Source organism: Zootoca vivipara, chromosome 14 (assembly GCF_965207765.1).
Source record: "Zootoca vivipara chromosome 14, rZooViv2.hap1.1, whole genome shotgun sequence".
Lineage (NCBI taxonomy): Eukaryota > Metazoa > Chordata > Lepidosauria > Squamata > Lacertidae > Zootoca > Zootoca vivipara.
In genome coordinates this window covers 44,452,536-44,470,517 of record NC_142597.1, presented here as the reverse complement: position 1 = coordinate 44,470,517, position 17,982 = coordinate 44,452,536, and the positions used below count along the sequence as shown (strand labels likewise).

General features: G+C 46.8%; 1 protein-coding gene across 4 annotated transcripts in view; it reads right to left on the bottom strand.

The window, feature by feature from the left end:
• The window catches only part of SLC6A4 (solute carrier family 6 member 4), a 37,125-nt gene extending 22,221 nt beyond the window's left edge, over positions 1 to 14,904 (bottom strand). The window contains exons 1-3 of one of the 4 annotated variants that reach the window (XM_088657579.1): positions 14,556 to 14,671; positions 5,622 to 5,715; positions 1,109 to 1,667 (exon numbers count right to left, since the gene is read on the bottom strand). In XM_088657579.1, coding sequence (XP_088513705.1) covers positions 1,109 to 1,550 — 442 coding nt within the window. In that variant the 5' untranslated portion in view covers positions 1,551 to 1,667; positions 5,622 to 5,715; positions 14,556 to 14,671. Of the gene's footprint in view, positions 1 to 1,108; positions 1,668 to 5,621; positions 5,716 to 6,748; positions 6,996 to 10,773; positions 10,893 to 14,555 lie in introns of those variants that run through there. The other 3 variants (XM_035138944.3, XM_035138946.3, XM_035138943.3) reach the window with 3 other exon arrangements.
• Between the last annotated feature and the right edge of the window lie 3,078 nt (positions 14,905 to 17,982).

Sequence of the window (17,982 nt, the reverse complement as noted above, 5' to 3'; positions counted from 1 at the left end):
TCAAAATAGCTTATCAGAATGAACAAGTCAGGAAGTGACCTTATTGAGGCAACAATGCAGTTTCTTCCCTTTCTTAGATCTGTTTATCTTCCTCTCCAGCCGGTTGTCAACATTTCATGCCGCCCAGCCTTTATGGGTCTATTTTAGGGATAGCTCCCTACTTTGTCCACAGCTCCAGGAGCGAGTTTAAGACTCCCTCAGTTAATACAGGTTGCTTCCATGCTAGAGTCCACTTGGAGTGTGTGTTGTGTTTTGTAACCTGTCGGTAGGCCTGGGCGATGTACCGATACATCGCCCAGGACCATGTATGGAGGTTTCACCTGGGTGAAACCGACACAGCTCCTGAGTCCCTCTGCTACCAGTGCCGTGTTCAACTTCAACAAGCTGTATCCTCCCTGACCTGCGAGGTGCTGGAATGAAAGCCCCTCAGCTCCTGCAGGGAGAGTTGCGACAGTTCTACCCTGTGCCTTGGTCAGGTTGCGATGTTTGGCTGGCAACACACTGCAATGTTGAAAGCCTGACGTTGCCCAGCCCTGCCCGTCAGCATCTTTTAAGTGGGAATGCTGGGTGGCATGACAGAATGAATCTCAAGCAAATAAATGTATATAGAATCATAGGATCATAGAGTAGGAAGAGACCACAAGGGCCATCCAGTTCAACCCCCTGCCAAGCAGGAAACACCATCAAAGCATTCCTGACATCTGCCTGTCAAGCCTCTGCTTAAAGACCTCCAAAGAAGGAGACTCCACCACACTCCTTGGTAGCAAATTCCACTGCCGAACAGCTCTTACTGTCAGGAAGTTCTATAGACATATTCTTTATTTAATTGCAAAGAAATGCTAGCAATCGGCCTTACCTCCATTTCTCGCTTGGCCTTTGGATGCTTTGTGCTGCATATTTTTCGGGGGGGGGGAGATGTTAGTTCACAGCACCACCATCCTGCTCCACCCCAAAGTATATGTTAGAGGAGCAAGGCCCCAGCGCTGTGCCCAAATTAAGCAGGGGGGGGTGCAGGGTAATTGACCCTTGTGAGCCACTTTGAGCTCAACATTTGTGTTTGGAAAAGCAGAATACAAATATTGACTCAAATCAATCAATGGACACTCACCTCCTCCGTTTTGGTAACATATATAAGGGAAGCGCCATACGTTTCCTAGATCTACTGCATAGCCGATAACAGAGAGGAGAAAGTCCACTTTCTTGCTCCAAGTCTCCCTCTCGTCCAACTCCATCACCTGCTGCTGACCCTCTGCCACACAGAGGGTGGTGGTCATGGGAGCAGTGGGTGTGGGAGGGGCACCTTCGTTGCCCCCTGTCGCATTACAAGGACTTGGGCTCTGGGCTCCTGAAATCCCATTGGACACAGGGCTCGTCGTCTCCTCCTTTTCTCCCTGGCTAGGGTGGGCTTGATTTGCACCCTCCGCCAGTTGGAATTTAGGTTCGGTGATCTTGATCAGGAGTCCATTCTCCGAGCAGTCATCCCCTTCCTTACAGTTCGAGGCCTTTGGAGGCGTGAGGGGCTGGGTCTCGCTGGGGGCTGGCTTCTCCATTCCGGTGGGCTAGAAGGCAGCGTTCCTATCCATCTGCAGGGGACTTCCACTAGGACCGCCTTTCCAGCCACAGATTCCTTTGTGGGTTTCTCAGCATCAGCAGCTCAGCTGTGGGCCCTGAAACATGTTTGAGGAAACAGGCAGCTCAACATTTTAATGGCGGAGAGAAAAACAAAATGGCAAGACGATTATCGATTGGTTATATGGTCTTATTTTACATAAAACATGCGTACAGACATGAAAACCCTTCTGTTCTTTGATTTAATAATGAGATAGAAGAACAATTGTAAGCGGCAAGATTGTAGAAGGCAATGTTCAGCTCTTGCAATGACACAGGTACTTAAAGGCATTTTGCTGTATAATGTGAAGGACAAGGTGATGGTCTCTCACTGTTCCATATACAGAACCCAACCAGGGTGACTCTTACTTCAGTGGTGGTAATGGGGTCGCATCCTCTACCACACCTGGAGCACCAGGACAGCTTAGGGAGCTCAGGCAAAATGGGGGGGGGGGGTTTGATACACTGCTCCTCAGTGTCTGCTGCCTAAGCAGCTGTCTCAGTCTACCTAATAGTAGGGCCGGCCCTATATGCCAGTAGCAAGGAAAGGGCAGGTACTGGGATGATAGTGATGTTGCTGCTACAGTAGTACTGTCACCAAACCATTTCATTTTACTTACTTGCACAAGATCCTTGTGACCCCCCACCCCCACCCCAGCCCACCAGCATTCAAGTTGAGGTATGGAGAAGAAAAGCTCAGGCATAGGATTTGGTTATTTGTGTGAGTTTCACCTGATTCATTCAACCAATACTATCTGCAGTTAATTTGGATATGAATGCAGCATTAGTTTCGAAGCGGGTGGAAGCATACTGTATTAGTTTGTTGATGGGGGCATGCATACATCACAACAAGAGCTTTCTTTAAAACTTCCTCATGGCATGGGAATGAAAAAGAAAAGCCTTTCCTAAGATTTTGCCTGCCATTCACAGTTGTTTGTTTTTAAATGAGTACTTACATTAAAAAGAATTAACTTATATTAAAAAGTCCTATTCAATCAGGGGTGCCATTTAGTCAATTGATAATTTTAAAAAAAAATTGATTTAGCTAACCAATTAATTGGTTAAAGTCAAACCAAGAATCATTGGCATGTCAGGGCATAAAATTCAAATGGCACCAAACGGTGGGTTGAATGTAATCTTCCAAGGCACCTCAAAATGCCTTCCCTGCAGCAGGGCCGGGCATTGCTATTGCACGCAGTTAAGAATAACAAACTGCACCCAACTAATTTCTACTCAAAGTAGACCCACTGAAATTAATGGATCTGTGTTAGTCCATTAATTCCAGTAAGTCTACTCTAGAGTATGACTCACATTGAATACCACCCTATATTGTGCACATTGATAAATCTACATTACCAGGCAGAACAAAATGTTCCTCTTCTAGTACAGCCTTATATACGCCTACTCAGAAGCAAGCCCCGTTGCGTTTGGTTGGGCTTACTCCCATGTAAGCATGAGGAGAGCCATAACAATTTAATAACTGTTCCCAACGAATTCCCAACGAACGAATTCCCAACAATAATTCCCAACAAAGCAGACCCAGGTCTGTGCAGTTCGCATTTCCATCCTGGAGTTGCATCCATCTGGTTCATTGACCCTTTCCTAAGAATATACAAGGAGCCCTGCTGGGTCAGACCAAAGCTCCCTTAGTCCAGCATCTTCTTCTGCTAGTGACAAAGCCCCAGTCTGACATAGGCAATGGACTCTGGCTTTCTTGGTGCTTTCCAATTACTGGCATCTTGCTCCAGATTTGCAGTATAATGGTTGGCCTTCTTGTTACTACTGTAGGAAAAGACGCTGCTATTGCCCTCTGCCCCCGCAATGACAGTCTAATTGGCACTGACTTTTCTTTTTTCTTTTAATAGTATTTTTTAAAGGATCTATCCTTGCCACCCTCTTTTCATTCTGTTTCGTGAGCCCTCTCGGTGGACACAAATGCTCTGCTTTCACGTCCAATTGCTACTACCTGCTGTCACGATTTGACCTACTCAAACCCTCAGGCGCGCCCAAAGTAGCTCTTTGGAACCTGTCCATTATTTGTAATAACCTCTCCCTTCTGTTTTTATAATCAGGTAGGTCTTGTGCCAACAGAAGTCTGGCCAAAAAGGGGAAGAATGATCTAACAGCCACGCCGTTGTGCTGGGTGAGCAGTGCCGTAGCCAGAGCATTTTTTGGTTCAAGTCACACCATACTCCCTCTGTCCCACCCAGTCTTCATTGTGGGGAGTATAATACCGGTCTAACTTACAGGACAGTTGAACATGCAAGCTGGCTTTAAACATTTAAGGTGCGCTATGTTAGATGCCAAGCAGTCTTTGAAAAATAAAACCAAGATATTTGAGGATGCGCAAATCAGATAGTAGGGACCTAGGTGGTGCTGTGGTTAAACCACTGAGCCTAGGGCTTGCTGATCAGAAGGTCGGCGGTTCGAATCCCTGTGACGGGGTGAGCTCCCGTTGCTTGGTCCCAGCTCCTGCCAACCTAGCAGTTCGAAAGCACGTCAAAATGCAAGTAGATAAATAGGAAGGTAAACGGCGTTTCCGTGTGCTGCTCTGGTTCGCCAGAAGCGGCTTTGTCATGCTGGCCACATGACCTGGAAGCTATACGCCGGCTCCCTCGGCCAATAATGCGAGATGAGTGCGCAACCCCAGAGTCGGTCACGACTGGACCTAATGGTCAGGGGTCCCTTTACCTTTACCGTTACCTTTAAATCAGATAGTGCTTCTAGTCCAGCATCTTGTTCTCACAGTGGCCAACTGGGTGCCCCGACACAAATCCCACAAGCAGGGCCTGAGTGCTACAACGGCACACTCCCCCAATTGTGATTCCCATCAACGGGCCTTCAGAGGTATTGACTGCCTCCGGCATAAAGCAACATATGAAAGCAATGTATCCAGCCCTCTTCCTTTCTGTGGTGTCTTGCTCGCGTGGTTTTTAAAAAGCATTGCTTATTGAACATTGACATTACCTGATCAGCTTCTTTGAAGCCCCTCCCTTCCTCGCAGCTGCAGAATTCTAAACTGTCACAATTCCAGCTATTTCAATGAAAGCATACCCTCCCCTCCCCCTGAGAACTCTGTTCTCCTCAGCCACCGTCCACCCTGAGATCGTGGGAATACAGTGTGCTGTGATGAGCACCGAAAATCGTGGAAACTTTGCCGATGTTTGGAGGGGGGGCTTATTGCTCTGTGGTAGAACCTCTTGCTTTGCATGCATATGGTCCTGAATCCAACCCCCCAGTTAAAAGGTCTCAGGTAGCAGTGATGGGAATTATCTCTGCTGGAGACCCCAGATAATGGCTACCAGGGAGCTAGATGGGCAAATTGGTTGACCTGGTATAAGGAAGCATCATCGGTTCCTAAGAGAGTGAAAGGAGCTCAGTGGCAGCACACCCTGCTTTGCCTGCAGAAGGTCCCAGGTTCAAACCCCTGCATGTCCAGTCAAAATGGATAAGCAGGTGACATGAAAGACCTTTCTCTGCCTGAGGCACTGGAGAGCTGCAGCCTGTCAGACGATGCACTTCTGGTCTAGATGCTGTAAAGCACCTTCCTATGTTCCTACAGTACCGTATTGGCCCGAATATAAGCCACACTTCCCCCCCCCCCCCCAAAAAATTCCGACTGTGAAAAGTTAAAGTGAGGCTTAAATTCACGACCTTAAAAAAATTGGCTTTTACAGTATCACTGCTGAAACAGACATACGGTAAAACGGAACCAAAAATGTTTTATTGCCAGTTTGCAAGCTTGAACACCTGCAGAATTTTAGCGATTGTACGGTAACTATTGTGGGCTTGCAAGATCAAAGGCTTAAATCTGCTCGGAGTTACAATTCTACCAACCGCAGCAATTTTCACCCTGTAACCCAATGTTAAGGGAGCAGCTTATATTCGGGTATTGTCTTTTTCTCTCTTGAATTTTAAAGGTGCAGCTTATTTCCGGGTACGGCTTATATTCGGGCCAATACGGTATATGACTTGCTGGTTGGAGAAGGTGCCCCATTGGGTCTGAGCCCTACCTACAAGAAGAGATGGAAGGATCTGTCAGTTTCATTTCTCCCAGCTCCTCATTTTTCCAATCTTACATTCAGTTTTCCACATTTTTACAGCAATCTGCAAATTTGTTTTTAAAAAATCCTCATGAAAATTATCCAGCACTTTAGTTCAAATTTTTCCCAATAAACTGATTTTTGTATGCAGTTTTGACTAGTGTGCACATTTTTGCAAATAATTTCCCCTAATATAATGCATTTCTGTATGTTATAAGTAAGTAAGGGAAGTAATAGTACCGCTCTGTCCTGCCTCAGTCAGAGTATTGTGTGCAGTTCTGGGCACCATCTGTCTGGATGGCCATCTGTCAGGGATGCTTTAGTTGAGATTCCTGCATTGCAGGGGGTTGGACCCTCGGGGTCCCTTCCAATTCTACAATTCTATAGTTCTATGAAAAGACTATTGCTGGTTATTACATAACTTCAGTGTGTGATAGGTTAAACAAACAGCTGTATTTCTTTATGTAATGCTCACGTAACTGCTGGAATCTGACCGAAAACCACAAGTATGAATGAAGGAGCTTTCATAATTTGGGAGTTATGAGCCACATCCCAAGAGACATGAAAGTAGCTTCTGAGCTGGCATGTCAAACCACAAGGTGTTGTGATGGAAAAGCCTAGCGGGAGTGGCTTCTTTGAAAAAGCATTGGGCAAACTAATGATCTATGGCCAGCATGTAGCTAAAACAGTTAAAAGAGAGGGTCATCAGATCATCAGATGTTGAGGACAGGGCTGCCTATCTCCATCCAATGCTCTTCTGGGAGAGGAGTATTATTGACAGAGTGAAGATTTTCACCAGCCGTCACCATGCTGTGGCCTCCAGATGTTTTGAACTACAACTTTCATCAGCCTCATCATCCCACAGAATCATCCTGTGGATTTAATTGGCAAGACCTGGGTTTAAATCCCCACTTTCACTGCCTTACCTACCTTGCAGGATTGTTGTGAAGGGGGAACGTGGGGAGGATCTGCCTCATGCAAGCCCACAGGAGCCTTGTTAGATCAGAGGGCTCAAATCAAGAATCCAGTATCAGCATCTCCCAGCCGTGGCCAGGTGGGAGTAGTTTGTAAGAGGAGAAAGAAGAAAGAATTTGTACCTGCTGAATCCTGAAATTCCACGGCACAGAGAAGGCTCCACGTGCAATCACCTGCTAGCTCTTTTTCCCATGCAGAGAAACCTGGATCTCTAGGGCCATATGCATGTTGCAATTGTCATACCTTGGTTAATCATCAACTAGCACACGGCTATCTACAGCACAGAGCAGGAGACCGAGCACTTTCCGTTTCTCCCGTGAGAATCCCATGCCGGGGACATCCTTTCGGAGCTCTGCCACCGGAGGGCTCAGCCAGCCTCCGAAAATAATAAAAATCATGCTGGGACTGGAAGCCCAGCGATTTCACAAGCTGGGCAAGAGCAATTCAGTGCCAGGTACAATTGCGGAGAGGCGACCCGGGTGGACTTTAAGCCTCTGGATTGGACTTGATAGAATGACAGAGAATGACCCACCGTTCACAGGCACCCTGGAACAGAACTTTCCACAATCATCTTCACGTTCCGTTCCACAGCCAGTTTCGGTGAAGGCCACCCTGGGCTCCTGCTGAGTCACATCCTCCCAGTGCCTCATCTTTTTTTATATATACCTATAAGTAACTTATTTGTAATTACGGCTCAATTCCATAGGCAGTTTAGGATTTGCTCATGGAATTTGCTCGCTACCACAGGACGTGGTGATGGCCACCACCTTAAGGTAGCTTTCCAAAAAGGAGCAGCAGCAGCAGCAGAGGGCTATCAACTGCGGTTGGCAACCCAATATCTGAATGGAGCCTCCATATGTATGCAGGGATAGTGCTTGAAGCCATTCTATTATTTCTATATTGTATTATTTCTATATCTGATTCCATTTATGAATTGCTTCCCGTAAAATTATCTCAAAGCGATTTCACAGTTTTAAAAGAAAAATAGCATCAACAAATTTATGGGCTGATACGGAAAAAAACACTTTCCAAGTGGCACAGCACTGGACGGCTGATGGCAAGTAAGCAACAGCCTGTCCAACTGTGGATTGGTCGGCTTAACAGCCAGGCTGCCCAGGCACCTTTTATAAAAAAAAGACCATGCAGTCCTTTTGACAGCCATGTCAAGAGTTTGGGGCAGCAGGTATCCACTAAAGAAGCCTTCACCATCCTAGTGCCCAGTAGGTGCTTTGGCCCACAGGTCCCATCAGTCCCAGCCGATGGTGATGTTGGGAATTGTGGTCCAAACATCTGGAGGGCGCCAGGTTGGCAAAGTCTGCCCTAAACCCCTTGGGGTTTCACTTCCCCCCGGGACTGGCTCCTTCGCCATCTGCCATTCTGCCCGCCACCATCCAACACTTTCCAGGTCCTCCAGCGAACAGCATCAAGGATAAGAGTTTATTACTATCTATTTTTGTTCTGAGCCGCTGGAAAGGTCACTCTTACGCAAACACAGGCTGGCTGGCTCTTCCTCAACAGCTGGAAGCACCACTAATAAAAAACATACAACCTGGAAAGTGCACCCGGCTTTGGGGCTGCTCTTTTCCCCAAGCGCCGTTTAAGCCTTGAAAGGGGCTCTGGGAGACATTTGGAGGGTTTAGGCACACCTTTGCTCAGAGGCAAGCTAAGGGGGAAAAGGCTTCTCCGCTGTGGAATGTAGGAAGGCGATATGCAAGGCAGACCACTGGGCCATCTAGCCTGGCATCTACAGTGGCCGGCTCCCAGTGGTTTGAGCCCTGCCTGCGGATGCTGGGGATTAAACCCAAGACCCTCTGCTTACATTATCACCAGTGCTATTTTTATAGGGCTCCGGCTGAAAAAAAAAAGTCCCGTTTACCATTGAGCTGTGGTTCTTGCCATAAACAGATTTTAGTCCCCTTGGTTGTTAACAAAGGGCTGATCTGAATAGAAACATGGGGAGCTGCTTTATGCAGAGTCAGGCAATTGGCTCATCTCGGTTGGTATTGTCCATTGAAGCCTGGCAGTGGCTCTCGCCTGTTCCAGGCAGGAATCTCCTCCATCCATACCTGGAGATGCCACAGATTGAACCCAGGACCTCCTGCCCACAAAGCAGGTTCCCTGCTTCTGAGCTATGGGGCCCTTCCCCCGGAGCCATTAGGGTCCCCCCATCCGTTTGAGTAGTCTGACTTATTCAGCAAAAGCTGCCTGCTACAGGATCAGGCCATATGTCCATCTAGTTCAATAATGTCTACGCTGACCGGTATCAACTTGCCAGGATCTCGAGCAGAACACTCTCCCAGCCCTACTTGGGGATGCCGCAGAGTGAACTTGAGACCGGTTGCACGAACAGCATGTGTTATACCACCAAGATGCAACCCTTGCTCCTTAGCTGCAAAGATGGGAATGGACTTTTCACCCAGGAAGCCTCTTGGCCGATAGTTGATTGCTATGGAGGAGAAGTGCCAGGGGTCAGTCTCGAAAACAACATCTAATCAGCGATCTCTAGGTGCGGAAGCTGGCTATGGAAAAGGCACTTTCTGTAAGCTCAGGTGCTCCTTAACTTTCAGTTTTCCTCACAAGAACCAGTCCTTGCACTAACACCCCCCCTCCCAAAGAAACTCTAAAAATTAAGCATTCCCTTGATTCAAGCAGGGGTTGAATCCAGACTTTGCTTTAGGCAGCATTTTTAGTAGTTACCCACACTTTACCCATGCCAGACCCCTGCCCAAATAACACCTGAGATTTCACCCCTTCGGTTTTTCAGACCCATATGGGAAAGAGTCCCCCCCCACCCCGGCCTCAGGAATGAATGTATATGGGTAGCCTGGCTGTTACCTAACTGTGTAGTTCATGCAGATTTGAGTGGGGATTACTCAGGGTGATTTATTTGCAAAAGGAAACTTTGCTGTGGGCCAAGGCAATTGCATTTAAAATGCATCTTGCAGGCCAGGGAAAGGTAGCTGGTCTTCAAGGCTACTCTGTTGGGCCCCTCACAGCCAAACCTTCATCAAAGTACAGTACAGCTTAAAAGTTTCCCCCCAGTTTCACTTGCAAAAAAAGAGAACCATTTCTCTCCCTCACCCAGTGGTAAAAAACAAATAAACCCACCCACAAACATGCACACAATTTAATGGAGGCTGGTACATTCCTGACTTATCAAAGCCAAGCCCACCAACCATGGATTGTGGTCTGATAGGGGTTGGCAGCCTCACCTCCACCATTTTGGCTGCAGAACCAGAAAGTGGGGCTCTTTGAATGGGGCTAGTGGGTCTGTGTTTGGTTTTGTGAGATAATATTTCCCTTCTCTTTTGGATTCAGTACATAACTCAAATGCCTTATGTCACAGCGCTTAGTTAGCTGTGCTTCATTTTATGCCCGAGAGCACTTGCTTCATTCACTGGGGAGTCTTCAGTGCAAGACGGGGCCAACTTCCTTTGGAATAATGGATGCTTGCGACAGGGTTTAGCAAAACACATTTCAAAAATCTGCTACCGTGGGGAGGAATTGTTTGGGTTTCAATGCAAAACTAGCAAATTAGCAATTTCCCAAAGCAAATTGGAACACAACTGTCCTTTGAAATTCTCACACTAACCTGAATTTTTGCGATGCAGTTCAGCAACCACATATTTTGCACACAAAAAATTGCTTGGAGTGCATAAAAACCACATACATTTGTGAAAATAACATATGAAGCGTTATACTAGAGGAAATCATTGGCAAAAATCTGTACGTTAGGAGAGATTTCAGTCCTAATTTGCTGATTAATTTTCATTAGGACTTTTAAAGATAATAATTGCAAGTTAACGCAGAAATATGGAGAACAGAATTTAAGGCTGGAAAAATGAGAAACTAAGAGAAATAGACAAATACATTCATCCCTACCTGGGCTACAGTCTGTGCAATAAAGTGACCCCTCCAATGGCACAGAAGGGATGGAAGAAGCTGTAGAGCCATCTCTTCATACCAAGTCATGCTCTTGGTCTTTCTAGCTGGCAATGTCTGTTTGGGTTCATAGTCAGAGAGGATGTTTCCCATCACATGCTAGCTTCTCCTTTTAACAGGAGCGACCAGAGATCAAAGCAGAGACCTTATTCCTGCAAAGCATACACTCTGCCCCCTGAGCTGTGACCGTTCTGCGCCATATTACCAGATCTGGTGATTCATCCACTTGGCCCAATGTTGTCTACTCTTGACTGGCTGCGCCTCCCCTTGCAGAGAAGAGTCTTCTCGCATCGCATGCTCCCTGGTCCCTTTCTCACTAGAGGTGCTAGGGGGAGGGGTGAATGGGCTCTTATGCATGCAAAGCAGAGGCTGCTACCAGAGAGTTATGGACCTCCCCTAAAAGAGAGAAGGATCCACCCCATAGCAACCTTTAAGAACCAAGTTCTGGATTCAGGCAGAGGCACCCATCCATTTCCATCTAAAACCCAAAGGATGGGGGTTTGCTCTCAAAATCTGTTCCAGCCCCATGCAAACCTCCTTGACCCTCGGTCATGCTTCACTGCCATTACAAAACTCTGGCTCAGATTACTTCCTTTCTTTCCCTCTCCTCACTTCTAAGAAGTCTTCCTTGACCTCAGCCTTGTTTTTCCTGCAGATTGTAGGTCCATTTATGAAACCATTCCCTACTTTGTTCTTGCTACACTTGTGAAGTCTTGACTTGTTCATTCATCCCGTCTCTTTCTCTTTCCTCTTTCCTCTCCCTCTGCTCTCGCCTGCCCTTACATTTCAGATGCACTAGAGTGCGGTGGCTTTTTGCCTGTGTGCTAAGTGCCAGCCGTGTTTTAAAGCTTGTTTTTACTAACTTTTGGGGGTCAATCATAGCTTCCCAGTCAGAACAAAAACAGTCTCTGAAGTTCTTCCCAGCTTAGACAACAAACTCCGGAGCCAATTGTCCAGGAAAGCACAAACCTTCAATTTTCCACAATTGAGTCTATGTTTATTGTTATTGTTATTTATTATGGTCTGCATTCCTGACGAATCTGTGGAAATTCCAGACTCCTTTGGGCAAAGACCTTTTTTTGCTATTTTTCACATTCAAGCCGTGCGCAGCTTGAGGGAGACCAGCTCTTGACGGGCTCCCTCACAGCGGAAAACAAACTTTAAAATGTTCTGCCTTGGAAGATCTGTTGTTTGTAGAAAGGACCGAAAGAAATTTGTGGACTGTGGGAACACGAACCGTTTATCCCAAGAAGACCACTGGTTATATCTCATTAAGTTCTGCAGCACTCTAATTAATTAACAAGAAACAGAGCAAAGTATCTATATTAGAAGCCAGTGCTGTCACACACTTCCTCATGTCTCCCAGTGCCAGGCACAATCTAGTGTAAGAACATAGTGGTCCCCCCTGCAGCTGGATCAGTCCCTAAAGGGGACCCATCTCATCTAGCATCCAGTGTCCACAGTGGCTGACCAGAGGCTCCGTTGGGGAAACCCACAAGTAGGAAATGATGGCAACAGCCCTCTTTCCAGATGTTGCTTCCCAGAAACTTACTCAGAGGTAAACCACCTCTGTGCATTCAGGTTCCCCTTGGCTATCCTATCTCTCAGCTTTCTGCAGTCTTATCCCTCCATGAAATCGTGTGACCCTTTAAAGCCATCTAAAGCCATGGTCCTCATTCTGTGGCAGAGGATTCTGTGGTGGTGGACCATTTCTCTGAATCAGGCTGCCATTGCTGTGATTTAATATACCATGTTTCTCCGAAAATAAGACACCGTCTTATATTTATTTTTCTTCAAAAAAACACACACCATGGCTTATTTTCAGGGGATGTCTTATTTTTTTAATTAAGTATGGTACAGTTTAACCTACAAAGTTAAACTGCCTATCACTATGGCTTATTTTCAGGGTATGGCTTATATTCCTTGAATGCTTAAAAATCCTGCTATGGCTTATTTTATGGCTACGTCTTATTTTAGGAGAAACAGGGGTATCTTTCAAAGCCTACCTTGTACCTCGAGAGTTAGTGAAGCACATGTACAAGCTTTTGCATTCCACAGCATTCTTCAGGCGGCGCTTTGTGAAACTCAAATAGCTTGCATATTGTTGCCCCTAACCTAAGGGAACACCCAGCAAAATGTCAACTGCATTTGCGCCTAACCCTCTCAAACAAAGGCAGCTTATCCTCCAGTTGGAAAACTGAGCCAGAAACTCTGCATGCTGCTGGAAGACGATGAGAGTTTCATTTCATTTCACTTTTAATTTGTATATCACCTTTCTATATTACTATATGCAAGGCAGTTTACAAACAGTAATCCAAAGCATCCAGAGGACACCAGGTTGGGAAAGGCTGGTCTACACTCGAGTTTCCATTTAAAACACAATGCAAAAAAAGAGCATGGAAGATTTGCCAGGGCAAAAGAAACTACCACCTAGCTCCATGTTGCCTACACTGACTGGCAGCAGCTCTGCAGGGTTTCAGGCAAGGAACTCTCCCAGCCTGCCCTGCAGATGCTGGGAATTGAACCTGGGACTTCCTACATCTGCTCTCCGCACTGAGCCACAGCCCTTCCCTGCACTGGACTGGTCCTTTATAAATTTAAAGTCACAGTAGCATATGTGCTCTTGATTCCCAGATTTTCAGCTGGTTCCCCAGGAGAAGCAGAGCCAAGCTATGCTATCAAGAGGCATGGCGCTGTGATGCCAAGAACGTGGGAACGTGTACCAGGAATCACTTTTAAATTAGCCCACCAAGTTCCAAAGTCCTAAAAACAGGTCAAAAACATAACGAGGGGGAATATATATATATATTTGATGGCCATCTTCCTTGAGATCAGATCGGAACTAAGAAGGCACAGTGACTTTCCTCGTTCCCTCATACCTATGTATCGCCTCCGGGGCCAGGGTCCCGTCCTTTGTTGCCTGTGCTGTAATGAGCCATCTAGATGTCATTGCAACTGTCTTAAGAAACAAAAGAATCCCAAACATATTTTCAGATATTTCCACATCTCTCTCCCTTTCAGTTTTCCCAATCTTTTTTATGTCCTTGGAGGTCAAAAGCACCCGTCATCCTGCACTTTATACCACATTTGTAATTTTCATAGACCCAAGTTGTGAAATTTATTTCGCTTCTGTCCAGTTCAAGTGAAGCATCGTTAGCTTGTCGCCAAAATAAGCTCCTTCCGTTTGTTCTATAAGGAGCCGGGGACACCCACATACCCCTCTCACCTGCACAGGAGTGTGAGTGAGAGAGGTGTTGTGAAAATATGAAATATTTTGACACCAGTAAGCTGCCAGGTAAGGTACTGCAGTTTTTCCCGTCTTAACCAACATGAAAAGCAAGGCACCCAGGTTAACTGGATTGTTGTTCTTGTTTGAAATGTCTTGTCTCTACTATGTTTTTGTTTAAGGCACACTTTTTCTCCCTCCTGCGCTCTCTCTAAAATAACGAGGTTGCATCTTGCAGTGCGGCTAAGGGCTGCTCCAATCCCTCGTTCAAAAGCTGGTTGAAACACGCTCCTCACCCATCTTTCAACGCTGACACTAATAACTGAGATAGCAAGCATGTACAGACAGAAAGGCTGAGGAAGGAACACATTCTTAACTCTAGCAAAACTTGAAACAGCAACAAACAAATAAATAAATTCAAAAGGCTCCCTTGAGTCCCCCCCCCCATCCCTTGGAGTTGCAGGAACATTTCACTGTCCGAGTGTCTGTTTTAAGTGCAGCAGTGGCATGAAAGCCTCTCGTACAAATATATACAGACTCTCTTTTTGGTGTGCATTACTGTTGCCATCTCAGGTTTTTTTGGGGGCGTGTGTTTTTTTAAAAAAAATCAATATCGAAAAATATGAGCAAAAGCACAATTAATTCTGCTGGGGAAGGCGAAGGAAAAGACCCTCCCCAGCGTCTGTCTCCTAATCATCATACATGGCACTTTTAGGCATCTGCATTTAGAAGGGGTGGGGGGAGAATAAAGCGTAAAATACCTGGCGTGTCCCAGCGGATTCAGGAGCGCGTCTCCTGCACTGGCTCATCCAAGCCGGCCTCACCAATCCCACCTACATTTGCTTTGGATCCTATGGGGACTGTCTTTTTGTACACCCCCTTCTTCTCACATGGTCCGATTCCCAGATAATCTGCTGCCAAAAAGCTCTTTTAAGAATTTTTTACGTCACTTTCTTTCTTCTCCTTTCTCTTTCTCTCTTTTTTTTATAAAGTCAAATAAACTTTTTGCCTTGCCAGGAGGGATTGCAGCGGGCTCCAACCCTCCTCCTAGAGGTGGGTGACTCCACACTCAGAAAAAGCAACCAGCTCACAACAGCTCAGAGCAGCAGCAGGGGGAGGAGGGCTCCAGGCACAGCAATGCAGGAGCCTCTGGGTTGGAGTCAGGGAGGGCAGCCTGGGCTGCGGCTATAAATGGAAGTGCGGGGGGGGGGGCGAGGGGGAAAGGGGGGGTCTGCAAATGGGGGCAGAGAGTGGCTGGGGGATGGATGATGAGGCCAGGACAGGTGTTCTGACACTGTGGCAAATGTGAGACTGGGGTGTGTTTCTGCTTTTGGGCCACATTAGGAGAAGAAAAACAGACTTTTGCCATTCTCACCCACCCTTTTCCATTCTTCACTTTAAGGACAAAGAGGGGGAGGAATGCAAAAATTGTCAAGTGGAAAGGGACTTGGGGTTTGCTATCAGAAGTTGCTCCCAAGCAGGGCTGGTCCAAGGCATTTTGCTGTCCAAGATATTTGTTATTTCTGTTACGCAGCTTTCCCCCGAAGAGCTTTAAGGTGGCGTACACAGTTCTCCCCCCCTGACAACAACCCTGCGAGGTACAGTAGTTTAGGTTGAGAGACTGTGACTGGCCCCAAGGTCAGCCAGTGAGATTCCTCCCTGAGTGGGGATTTGAACCCTGGAAACCTAGGTCCTCGTCCAATGCTCTTAACCACTACTGCACAAGTGCTGGCGCAGGCATCCAAAATGAAAATGTGACACTCCCTTTCTCTAGCAGTAGAAAGACAATAGCGGCAGATTGAGGCCCTTACACATTTGCCCGCCCTTTCCTAACACCTAAAATTTGCTGCCTGAGACGGCTTTCTCACTGCCTAACGGCAGGGTAGGGCAGGGCAGGGCTGGAACCCGAGACTGATTTGGCTGCTTTTAATCACCACAAACACTTCCTCTCCTCCCAGAAAGGAAAAACAACTCGTATCCACACACACAAAACATCCGAACCACAAATTTCCTTCCATGAAATGGTAAGATGAGTGGCAGAGCACACATATGACTTGCAGAAGGTCCCTAGTTTGATCCTTTGCCTTCTTGAGATCTTGAAGAGATGCTACAAGGCATAGCACACACTGTGGGGTTAGAGGGACTGAGGTCACCTCTAGACTTTCAGCATTGTGCAGGAAGGATTTCAGTCACCAGAAATCTAGGTTTGCACCACTAACGCTCTGGTGCAACACATCCAGTTAAAAAAAACAACAACAGGCTTTTTGCAGTTAGGAAAGCAACAGCAAAATGTGATTAATGGGAAGGCGTATATTACTGCTGGTACTCTAGAGACTGCTCACTGTTGTGTAACTTCCCTCGCAAAAAAAAAAAAAAAAAATCAGGACAAATCTTCAGTATATTTTGGGGAACGGTCAGTCTGTCCGCCCATCTATTCTTTCGAGGCTTGGCTGCCTCTCGAGATATTGCCTCCAAACTGCACAAGGCGGGGCCAGTGGCGGAGCTTCATGCTCCGCCGAAGCTCCGCCACCGGGGGCAGGAGCAGGCACACTGCCCCCAGGGACGTGGTGCGCGTTTTGGGGGCGCGTTGTACGCAGGGGCAGGGCACGTGTTTTGGGGGCGGGATGGGCAGCCGCGATGGCACCCTTGGGATTGCGCCGCCTGGGGCGTCCCGCCCCCACCGCCCCATCTTCCTACGCCCCTGGCTGGGGCAGCCGTCTTTGTTGACATTGGGACTCTGGCCTCCATTTTAACCCAAGATGGTGGGCTGAAACATGGTTTGGCAACTTTTGCAATCCATTTTAACCCAGTAAAGCGTGGACATTGTATTATCTTCACATAACTTTGGGCAAGCAAATAAGGTTGCATGCTCAACAAACAGGCCATCTGCAGGAGACGAAAGAATCTGACCTGGAATAAGGCCACTTCCTTTGGACTTTTAATGGTTTTAAAAGAAATGTTCCAGGAGAGGCTAGAATGGCCCAAGGTGTCATACTGATTGATTGATTGATTGATTGAACTGATAAATTTATTGTATTTCTGTGCCGCTTTTCAAATGAATCCCAAAGCAGCTTACAAGCAATAAATAAGAGTAACATAGTCAAACATAATAGAACAGCACAAACGCAGCATAAATCATATTTACAATCTATAAAATGTTATTAACAAAGCAGCAACTTTTTAAAAAAACCCGAAATATCACAATTAACACCAAAATCCATAGTATATGTTTGACAAATCAGTGTGGCAGTTATACTCTGTAAAACAATATTAACAGAATAACAACTAAAAAAAATAAGCTGAGCACTGTTAATACACACACTTGCTTCGCCTCCAAGACGGATAAGATGTCACTTTATTCAGCTCATTAAAATACACATAATTCCCGCTGTTCAGCCAGCTCAGCCAGATGCTGCCTTGGCTTGGGTCCTCAGGTAGGGAGCCATGGAGGAGACAGGTGGATGTTGACTTCAGGCGTTGTGGATGAGGACTAGGTCTGCGTCGCTAGTCCAAGATGAGCCTGTCCCTTCAGAGCAGCGAGTCGCGGCTGCAGTAGGTGCAGAGGCCAACCAGGGGGTCCTGCACTGCCTCCCTACCTGAGACACTGTCGGGGGGGGGGGGGAATGCCCTGCAATATTGCAAGGTGAGGTTTGGTGATCCTTCCCTTGAACTCCTGTTGCTGCCGCACTTTGGGCTCTTGAGATAACCTCAGGTTTGGCAAGGCCATGAGAGCTGTCATGTGGATCATTAAAGCAAGCAGGGAAAATGAGAACATCACATTAGGTTAGAGCAGGGGGCAGCAACCTTTTTCAGCCATGGGCCAGTCCACACCATCCCTCAGACCACCGGGGGGGGGGGGGAGGGAGAGACAATGTTTTTTTGGGGGGGGGGGAAATAAACAAATTCCTATGCCCCACAAATAACCCAGAGATGCATTTTAAATAAAAGCACAAATTCTACTCATGTAAAAGCACGCTGATTCCCGGAACGCCCGCGGGCCGGATTTAGAAGGTGATTGGGCCGCATCCAGTCCCTGGGCCTTAGGTTGCCTAGCCCTGGGTTAGAGTGTCAGACTAGGACCTGGGAGACCTGGGTTCAAATCCTCACTCAGCTCTTACAGGGTGGCTTTGGGGCCACTCTCATGCACGCACACTCAGCCTTTAACTGCCCTCACAGTGTTGCTGTGGG